The sequence below is a fragment of the Gadus morhua genome, chromosome 9, assembly GCF_902167405.1.
Source record: "Gadus morhua chromosome 9, gadMor3.0, whole genome shotgun sequence".
Lineage (NCBI taxonomy): Eukaryota > Metazoa > Chordata > Actinopteri > Gadiformes > Gadidae > Gadus > Gadus morhua.
This window is the reverse complement of record NC_044056.1, coordinates 1,301,124-1,311,435: the sequence shown is the minus strand read 5'-3', so window position 1 is coordinate 1,311,435 and position 10,312 is coordinate 1,301,124. Positions and strand designations below refer to the sequence as shown.

The window sequence follows — 10,312 nt, the reverse complement described above, 5'->3', positions numbered from 1 at the left end:
AATAAAATCCATTGCCGCTTGGCTGATGTTGTACTACTTTTGTATTTTAAATATTTTTACTATTCGGAGGATGCAGTTCTGATTAGAGCGATGCTGACAAAATCTTTCTCGTTCAATAAGGTGAAGGAGTGGTTATGTCTCAACTGCCAGATGCAGAGAGCATTAGGAGCAACTGAGCCTCCTGGAACGCCTATGATGAAACCAGCGGGTTCATCCAACAAAGTTCCTAGCTCAGCTGACCAACTCAAGAACCTCCAAATTAATTCAAAGGACAGTAAGAAGACAGTTACAGAAATTAAAGCTGAAGCGGAGGCTGCTAAAGGGCCAGAGATTCCGAAACAGTCAAGTCCATCTCCCGGTCAGAAAACCCCACAGGAGAGCCGGAAGATGTCAGCTCCTCCGAAACCTCCAGACCAGACCAATCAACCTGCAAGGAAGCAGAGCACCCAGCAGGAGTCTGGGGGATTCTTTGGCTTTGGAGGTTCAAAGGCTCAACCTGATGCTGCAAAGCCTGAAGAGTCAGTCACTGGGAAGATGTTTGGCTTTGGTTCCTCCATCTTCAACTCTGCGTCCACCTTGATAACCACACCACCTGTTTCTCCAAAAATGGCTGCCGCAAAGGACACCAAACCACCTGCTGTCCAGAAAGCAGAGCAAGAGAAGAGACCAGAGCAGCCTCAGCAGGCCAAGGCTTCACCATCAGTACAGGCCAAAGTGGACAAAGCTCCATCAGAGCCTCCAAAGGCAGCAGCTTCCCAAGCTGCTCCTAAAGCAGGCCAGTCCACCTGTCCACTCTGTAAGGTGGGACTCAACATGGGCTCCAAGGATCCTCCCAACTACAACACCTGCACGGATTGTAAGAACAGGGTCTGCAACCAGTGTGGATTTAACTCAATGCCAAATGAAACGGGGGTAAGAAACACAACAAATCTGTAGTTCATTGTTGCCAAATGTTTGCTATATTTCAAGTTGGTGTGATTGTAATACATTAACTAAATTCTAATTTGTTGTTTTAATTAGTTTACTAGAATCCTAATGTCTCCTAAAAGAACCTACAAATACACTTCCCCATTAATATTACTGTTTTTATTCCCTACTTTCTTACAGGTAAAGGAGTGGTTATGTCTGACCTGTCAGATGCAGAGGGCTTCGAACGCGGCTGCATTACCTTCAAAACCCAATCTCTCGCCAAACAAAGCAGTTGACCAGAGTAATCCATCTGTTTCAGATGCACAGAAAAAACAAGGAGGGCTCTTTGGTGCCATTGGTTCTAAAACACAACCTGACACTTCGAAAACAACAGAGTCTGTTACAGGGAAGATGTTTGGCTTTGGTTCTTCCGTTTTCAGCTCAGCATCCACTTTGTTGACCTCATCTGCTCAGGAGGAGTCCAGTGTAACACCACCAGGTTCGCGTAAGATGTCTGGACAAGCTCAGGGTTCCCGCAGGTTATCAGCGGTCCCAAAGATCTCTCCAAATAGTACGCCCACAGGATCTCCTAAAATGTCCCCTTCAAAGGAAGCTAAACCACCCAAGATGCCGACGCTGGAGGGAGAGAAGAAGCCAGAGCAGCCTCAGCAGGCCAAGGCTTCACCATCAGTACAGGCCAAAGTGGACAAAGCTCCATCAGAGCCTCCAAAGGCAGCAGCTTCCCAAGCTGCTCCTAAAGCAGGCCAGTCCACCTGTCCACTCTGTAAGGTGGGACTCAACATGGGCTCCAAGGATCCTCCCAACTTCAACACCTGCACGGATTGTAAGAACACTGTCTGCAACCAGTGTGGTTTCAATCCCCAGCCAAATGTAGCAGAGGTGAGGAAATTTAAATATTTAGATGAAGCTGCCTAGCCAGAAAAGGCAGATGATAATATATTATTTAACATTTTGTATTTTGCTTCGAAAACTATCCAACTTTCATTCACTTTAACAATGTGTCCACTGTTTTGTGTTTCTTAGAAGGAGTGGTTATGTCTCAACTGCCAGATGCACAGAGCACTAGGAGCATCAGAGCCTCCTGGAACTCCATTCATGAAACCACCACCATCACCCAGTAAACTGCCAGCTGCTCCTGATACCCAGAATAAGGACATCCCAAAACCACATAAACCTCAGGAGAAAGAAACAGCCCTGCACGATGAACAAATCAAGAAGGAAGCTTCAACAACTATATCTACTCCGGGGAAACAGTCAACACCTGCATTGCAGCAACCCATATCTGTGGTTGATAAAGAAGTCAATATAGAGAGTAAGAAAAACCAAGCGCCGACACAGAAAAAGCTAGTTGGGAGCATGCCGGACAACTCAGCCTCTGCCAAACAACAGGACTCAGGAGGGTTATTTGGCTTTGGAGGTCCTAAAACGAATGCTGATGCTGCAAAACCTACAGAGTCAGTTACTGGGAAGATGTTTGGCTTTGGTTCCTCCATCTTCAACTCTGCGTCCACCTTGATAACCACACCACCTGTTTCTCCAAAACTGCCAGCCGCAAAGGACACCAAAACACCTGCTGTCCAGAAAGCAGAGCAAGAGAAGAAACCAGAGCAACCTCAGCAGGCCAAGGCTTCACCATCAGTACAGGCCAAAGTGGAGAAAGCTCCATCAGAGCCTCCAAAGGCAGCAGCTTCCCAAGCTGCTCCTAAAGCAGGCCAGTCCAGCTGTCCACTCTGTAAGGTGGGACTCAACATAGGCTCCAAGGATCCTCCCAACTACAACACCTGTACGGATTGCAGGAATACTGTCTGCAACCAGTGTGGATTTAATCTAATGCCGAGTAAAACAGAGGTAGGACAAGACGCGTTTCAGTGTATTGAATGTCATTTTAAATGGATTCAGCTAATAACTTAACAAACAATACTATCTTTATAATGGGAATAATTGACACTTCCTCTATCCTGCTTCAATTACTTATGCTGCCCCTCATGAAATGAAATTCATCAACGATAATTCAATTTTTTTCATTTGATTTGGAAGAGACTATGTTCAAAATCAAATGCAGAATGTATTCATTGTAATGACTATATTGTGTACCTGATTTAATTCCATAGGTGAAGGAGTGGCTGTGTCTCAACTGCCAGATGCAGAGGGCTCTGGGAGCCTCCGAGGCTCCAGGACAACTAGCGGTCAAACCCCAGGCCTCCCCGAAGAAAGTCTCTCCGTCTCCTGAACCCCAGAAGAAAGTTATCTCTGACTCAGGGCAAGAGAGTCAAAAGCAGTTGAGTCCTGCTCCTGGTCAGAAAACACCACAGGAGAGTAGGAGGACATCAGGTCCTCAGAAACCTCCAGACCAGACAAATCAAACTGGAAGAAAGCAGAGCACCCAACAGGAGTCTGGGGGATTCTTTGGCTTTGGAGGTTCTAAGGCTCAGCCCGATGCTGCAAAGCCTGAAGAGTCAGTCACTGGGAAGATGTTTGGCTTTGGATCTCAAATCTTTAGCTCTGCATCCACCTTGATAACCACACCGCCTGTTTCTCCAAAAATGGCTGCCGCAAAGGACACCAAACCACCTGCTGTCCAGAAAGCAGAGCAAGAGAAGAAACCAGAGCAACCTCAGCAGGCCAAGGCTTCACCATCAGTACAGGCCAAAGTGGACAAAGCTCCATCAGAGCCTCCAAAGGCAGCAGCTTCCCAAGCTGCTCCTAAAGCAGGCCAGTCCACCTGTCCTCTCTGTAAGGTGGGACTCAACATGGGCTCCAAGGATCCTCCCAACTACAACACCTGCACGGATTGTAAGAACAGGGTCTGCAACCAGTGTGGATTTAATCCAATGCCGACTAAAACAGAGGTAGGAGGACCACTTGTCTTTCAGTCTATTAAATGTTACTGAAAGCAGATTCACTTCGTACCTTTCCAAATGGTAGCATCTTCATAATAGGCATAATTTACACTTCCTCTTTCTTGCTTGATTTCTTCTTTCAAGCCTTGGTTAATTCTCATTTGCATGAATCTTAATTAGGTTTTTTGCTCAACAAATCAAAATAAACAAATAAATAAGAATGAAATACATTTAGCATTTATTAAACATGATATGTGGGAACCTGTGTATTACTCTACAGGTGAAGGAGTGGCTGTGTCTCACCTGCCAGATGCAGAGGGCTCTGGGAGCTTCTGAAGCTCCAGGACAACTAGCGGTCAAACCCCAAGCCTCCCCGAAGAAAGTCTCTCCGTCTCCTGAACCCCAGAAGAAAGTTATCTCTGAGTCAGCCGGGTCTCCTCAAAGAAAGCAGTCAATGCCAGCTGCAGATCTAACCAAGGATGATATTGCTAAAGGGCAAGACGGGCAAAAGCAGTCGAGTCCATCTCCTGGTCAGAAAACACCACAGGAGAGTCGGAAGACGTCAGGTCCTCAGAAACCTCCAGACCAGACCAATCAAACTGGAAGAAAGCAGAGCACCCAACAGGAGTCTGGGGGATTCTTTGGCTTTGGAGGTTCTAAGGCTCAGCCTGATGCTGCAAAGCCTGAAGAGTCAGTCACTGGGAAGATGTTTGGCTTTGGTTCCTCCATCTTTAACTCTGCGTCAACCTTGATAACCACACCACCTGTTTCTCCAAAAATGTCAGCTGCAAAGGACACCAAACCACCTGCTGTCCAGAAAGCAGAGCAAGAGAAGAAACCAGAGCAACCTCAGCAGGCCAAGGCTTCACCATCAGTACAGGCCAAAGTGGACAAAGCTCCATCAGAGCCTCCGAAGGCAGCAGCTTCCCAAGCTGCTCCCAAAGCAGGCCAGTCCACCTGTCCACTCTGTAAGGTGGGACTCAACATGGGCTCCAAGGACCCTCCCAACTTCAACACCTGCACGGATTGTAAGAACACCGTCTGCAACCAGTGTGGATTTAATCCCCAGCCAAATAGCACAGGGGTAAGTTTTCAACTGCTTTGCTGTATTGTCATTATTTTTTCACATTTTAAATCTTTATTCATTCATCGTTTTATATAAATGATTACTCTTGTCCTAGTGGACCATGCTCTTATATTTAAATCCACTGTATTGATAAATCGACCAAGGAATTAAATCAATACAAATGTCATCCATTTCTCCTGAGTAAATATTACATTACTGTGGTCATTGAAATATGTTTCCTTTAAAGAAAATGCTGATCTGATGACAGTGATACTAACATAATCATTTTATTTAACTAGGTGAAGCAGTGGCTGTGTCTCACCTGCCAGATGCAGAGGGCTCTTCAAGCATCTGAAGCTCCAGGGCAACCTTCGGTCAAAGCTCAGGCCTCCCTGAAGAAAGTCTCTCCGTCTCCTGAACCCCAGAAGAGAGTAATCTCTGAGTCAGCCGGATCTCCTCAAAGAAAGCAGTCAATGCCAGCTGCAGATCCAAACAAGACGGAAGTCGCTAATGGTCAAGATAGCCAGAAACACTTGAGTAAAGGTCCTGTTCAGGCAACACCAGATGAAAGCCAGAGGAAGTCAGGTCCTCAGAAACCAGTAGACCAGAATAATCAAACCGGACGAAAGCAGAGCACTCAGCAGGAGTCTGGGGGATTCTTTGGCTTTGGAGGTTCTAAGGCTCAGCCTGATGCTGCAAAGCCTGAAGAGTCAGTCACTGGGAAGATGTTTGGCTTTGGTTCCTCCATCTTCAACTCTGCATCCACCTTGATAACCACACCACCTGTTTCACCAAAAATGGCCGCCGCAAAGGACACCAAAACACCTGCTGTCCAGAAAGCAGAGCAAGATAAGAAACCAGAGCAACCTCAGCAGGCCAAGGCTACACCATCAGTACAGGCCAAAGTGGACAAAGCTCCATCAGAGCCTCCAAAGGCAGCAGCTTCCCAAGCTGCTCCTAAAGCAGGCCAGTCCACCTGTCCACTCTGTAAGGTGGGACTCAACATGGGCTCCAAGGATCCTCCCAACTACAACACCTGCACGGATTGTAAGAACACTGTCTGCAACCAGTGTGGATTTACCTCGATGCCAAATGAAACAGGGGTAAGTGGAAACTGCTTTGCTGTACTGTCATTATCTTTACATTTTAAATCTTTATTCATTCATCGTTTGATGTAAATGATTACTCTTGTGCTAAAGCTAACCATGCTCTTATATTCAAATCCATTATATTGATTATCAACCAAGGAATTAATTCAATACAAATGTCATCCATTACTGCTGAGTAACTATAACATTACTTGGGTCATTGAAATAGGCTTCCTTTTAAGTAAATGCTGATCTGATGACAGTGATACTGACATAATCATTTCATTTAACTAGGTGAAGGAGTGGCTGTGTCTCACCTGCCAGATGCAGAGGGCTCTACAAGCATCTGAAGCTCAAGGACAACCGTTGGTCAAGCCTCAGGCCTCACCGAAGAAAGTCTCTCCATCTCCTGAACCCCAGAAGAAAGTAATCTCTGAGTCAGTTGGATCACCCCAAAGAAAGCAGTCAATGCCAGCTGCAGATCCAAGCAAGGATGAAGTTGCTAAAGGACAAGACGTGCAAAAGCAGTTGAGTCCATCTCCTGCTCAGAAAACACCACAGGAGAGCCGGAAGATGTCAGGTCCTCAGAAACCTCCAGACCAGACAAATCAAACTGAACGAAAGCAAAGCACCCAACAGGAGTCTGGGGGATTCTTTGGCTTTGGAGGTTCTAAGGCTCAGCCTGATGCTGCAAAGCCTGAAGAGTCAGTCACTGGGAAGATGTTTGGATTTGGTTCCTCCATCTTCAACTCTGCATCCACCTTGATAACCACGCCACCTGTTTCTCCAAAAATCTCTAAGGACACCAAAACACCTGCTGTCCAGAAAGCAGAGCAAGAGAAGAAACCAGAGCAGCCTCAGCAGGCCAAGGCTTCACCATCAGTACAGGCTAAGGTGGACAAAGCTCCATCAGAGCCTCCAAAGGCAGCAGGCTCCCAAGCTGCTCCTAAAGCAGGCCAGTCCACCTGTCCACTCTGTAAGGTGGGACTCAACATGGGCTCCAAGGATCCTCCCAACTTCAACACCTGCACGGATTGTAAGAACACCGTCTGCAACCAGTGTGGATTTACTTCGATGCCAAATGAAACAGGGGTACGTTTGAACTGTTTGCTGTATCGTCATAATCTTTACATCTTAAATCTTTATTTATTCATAATTTATAAATGATTACTCTTGTGCTAAAGCTCAACATGCTCTTATATTCAAACCCACTTTAATGATAATCAACAAAGGAATTCAATTAATACAAATGTCATCCATTACTGCTGAGTAGCTATTAAATTAATTTGGTCATTGAAAAATGTTTCCTTTAAAGAACATGTTGATCTGATGACAGTGATACTGACATATTAATTTTATTCAACTAGATGAAAGAGTGGCTCTGCCTCACCTGCCAGATGCAGAGGGCTCTTCGAGCCTCTGAAGCTCCAGGACAACCGTTGGTGATATCCCAGGCCTCCCCGAAGAAAGTCTCTCCATCTCCTGAACACCAGAAGAAAGTAATCTCTGAGTCAGCCGGGTCTCCTCAAAGAAAGCAGTCAATGCCAGCTGCAAGTGAAAACAAGGATGAAGTTGCTAAAGGACAAGACGTGCAAAAGCAGTCGAGTCCATCTCCCGGTCAAAAAACACCACAGGAGATCCGGAAGTTGTCAGGTCCTCAGAAACCTCCAGACCAGATCAATCAAACTGGAAGAAAGCAGAGCACCCAACAGGAGTCTGGAGGCTTCTTTGGCTTTGGAGGTTCAAAGGCTCAGCCTGATGCTGCAAAGCCTGAAGAGTCAGTCACTGGGAAGATGTTTGGCTTTGGTTCCTCCATCTTCAACTCTGCATCCACCTTGATAACCACACCACCTGTTTCTCCAAAAATAGCTGCCGCAAAGGACACCAAACCACCTGCTGTCCAGAAAGCAGAGCAAGAGAAGAGACCAGAGCAACCTCAGCAGGCCAAGGCTTCACCATCAGTACAGGCCAAAGTGGACAAAGCTCCATCAGAGCCTCCAAAGGCAGCAGCCTCCCAAGCTGCTCCTAAAGCAGGCCAGTCCACCTGTCCACTCTGTAAGGTGGGACTCAACATGGGCTCCAAGGATCCTCCCAACTACAACACCTGCACTGATTGTAAGAACACCGTCTGCAACCAGTGTGGATTTACCTCAATGCCAAATGAAACAGGGGTACGTTTGAACTCTTTGCTGTATCGTCATAATCTTTACATTTTAAATCTTTATTCATTCATAATTGATAAATGATTACTCTTGTGCTAAAGCTCAACATGCTCTTATATTCAAACCCACTTCATTGATAATCAACAAAGGAATTCAATTAATACAAATGTCATCCATTACTGCTGAGTAACTATTAAATTAATTTGGTCATTGAAAAATGTTTAATTGAAAGTAAATATTGATCTGATGACAGTGATACTGACATATTGATTTTATTAAACTAGATGAAAGAGTGGCTGTGCCTCACCTGCCAGATGCAGAGGGCTCTTCGAGCCTCTGAAGCTCCAGGACAACCGTTGGTGATACCTCAGGCCTCCCCGAAGAAAGTCTCTCCATCTCCTGAACCCCAGAAGAAAGTAATCTCTGAGTCAGCCGGATCTCCCCAAAGAAAGCAGTCAATGCCAGCTGCAAGTGAAAACAAGAATGAAGTTGCTAAAGGACAAGACGGGCCAAAGCAGTCGAGTCCATCTCTTGGTCAGAAAACCCCACAGGAGAGTCGGAAGACGTCAGGTCCTCAGAAACCTCCAGTCCAGACCAATCAAACTGGAAGAAAGCAGAGCACCCAACAGGAGTCTGGAGGCTTCTTTGGCTTTGGAGGTTCTAAGGCTCAGCCAGATGCTGCAAAGCCTGAAGAGTCAGTCACTGGGAAGATGTTTGGCTTTGGTTCCTCCATCTTCAACTCTGCGTCCACCTTGATAACCACACCACCTGTGTCTCCGAAAATGGCAGCCGCAAAGGACACCAAACCACCTGCTGTCCAGAAAGCAGAGCAAGAGAAGAAGCCAGAGCAACCTCAGCAGGCCAAGGCTTTACCATCAGTACAGGCCAAAGTGGACAAAGCTCCATCAGAGCCTCCAAAGGCAGCAGCTTCCCAAGCTGCTCCTAAAGCAGGCCAGTCCACCTGTCCACTCTGTAAGGTGGGACTCAACATGGGCTCCAGCGATCCTCCCAACTTCAACACTTGTACTGATTGCAAGAATAGTGTCTGTAACCAGTGTGGCTTCAATCCCCAGCCAAATAGCACAGGGGTAGGTTTTCAACTACATTGCTGTATTGTCATCATCTTTACATTTGAAATTAAATCATTCATTGTTTTTTATATCAAATGGTATTCTTGAGCTTAAGCTAACCATGTTCTTATATTTAAACCCATAATATTGATTATTGACCAAGGAATAGAATCAATACAAATGTCACCCATTACTGTTGAGTAAATATTACATTACTGTGGTCATTGAAATATGTTTCCTTTTAAGTAAATGCTGATCTGATGACAGTGTTACTGACGTAATAATTATATTTAACTAGGTGAAGGAGTGGCTGTGCCTCACCTGCCAGATGCAGAGGGCTCTACAAGCATCTGAAGCACCAGGACAACCTTTGGTCAAGCCTCAGGCCTCACTGAAGAATGTCCCTCAATCTCCTGTACCCCAGAAGAAAGTAATCTCTGAGTCAGTTGGATCACCCCAAAGAACACAGTCGATACCAGCTGCAAAAGGACAAGATGGTCAAAAGCAGTTGAGTCCATCTCTTGGTCAGAAAACACCACAGGAGAGCCTGAAGATGTCAGGTCCTCAGAAATCTCCAGACCTGACCAATCAAACTGGAAGAAAGCAGAGCACCCAACAGGAGTCTGGAGGCTTCTTTGGCTTTGGAGGTTCTAAGGCTCAGTCTGATGCTGCAAAGCCTGAAGAGTCAGTCACTGGGAAGATGTTTGGCTTTGGTTCCTCAATCTTCAACTCTGCGTCCACCTTGATAACCACACCACCTGTTTCTCCAAAAATGTCTGCTGCAAAGGGCACAAAACAGCCCGCTGTCCAGAAGGTAGAGCAAGAGAAGAAACCAGAGCAACCCGAGCAGGCCAAGGCTTCACCATCAGTACAGGCCAAAGTGGACGAAGCTCCATCAGAGCCTCCAAAGGCAGCAGCTTCCCAAGCTGCTCCTAAAGCAGGCCAGTCCACCTGTCCTCTCTGTAAGGTGGGACTCAACATGGGCTCCAAGGATCCTCCCAACTTCAACACCTGCACTGATTGCAAGAACACCGTCTGCAACCAGTGTGGATTTAACCCCAATCCAACTGTAGATAAGGTAAGTAATTCCTTTTGTTGACAAAGTGAATTTCTAGGATTTAGTTGTATTGCATTGTTATTAGCTTTGCATAGTTCA

General features: G+C 46.1%; 1 protein-coding gene across 2 annotated transcripts in view; it reads left to right on the top strand.

Moving 5' to 3' along the window:
• Nucleotides 1-126: 126 nt before the first annotated feature.
• pclob (piccolo presynaptic cytomatrix protein b) overlaps nt 127-10,312 on the top strand; it is a 60,183-nt gene continuing 49,997 nt past the window's right edge. For both annotated transcript variants that reach the window (XM_030366431.1, XM_030366430.1), the window contains exons 1-10: nt 127-912; nt 1,108-1,809; nt 1,954-2,778; nt 3,042-3,779; nt 4,051-4,854; nt 5,136-5,939; nt 6,219-7,016; nt 7,292-8,095; nt 8,371-9,174; nt 9,455-10,234. In XM_030366431.1, the coding sequence (XP_030222291.1) occupies nt 151-912; nt 1,108-1,809; nt 1,954-2,778; nt 3,042-3,779; nt 4,051-4,854; nt 5,136-5,939; nt 6,219-7,016; nt 7,292-8,095; nt 8,371-9,174; nt 9,455-10,234 (7,821 nt within the window). In that variant the 5' untranslated portion in view covers nt 127-150. The remainder of the gene's footprint in view (nt 913-1,107; nt 1,810-1,953; nt 2,779-3,041; nt 3,780-4,050; nt 4,855-5,135; nt 5,940-6,218; nt 7,017-7,291; nt 8,096-8,370; nt 9,175-9,454; nt 10,235-10,312) is intronic.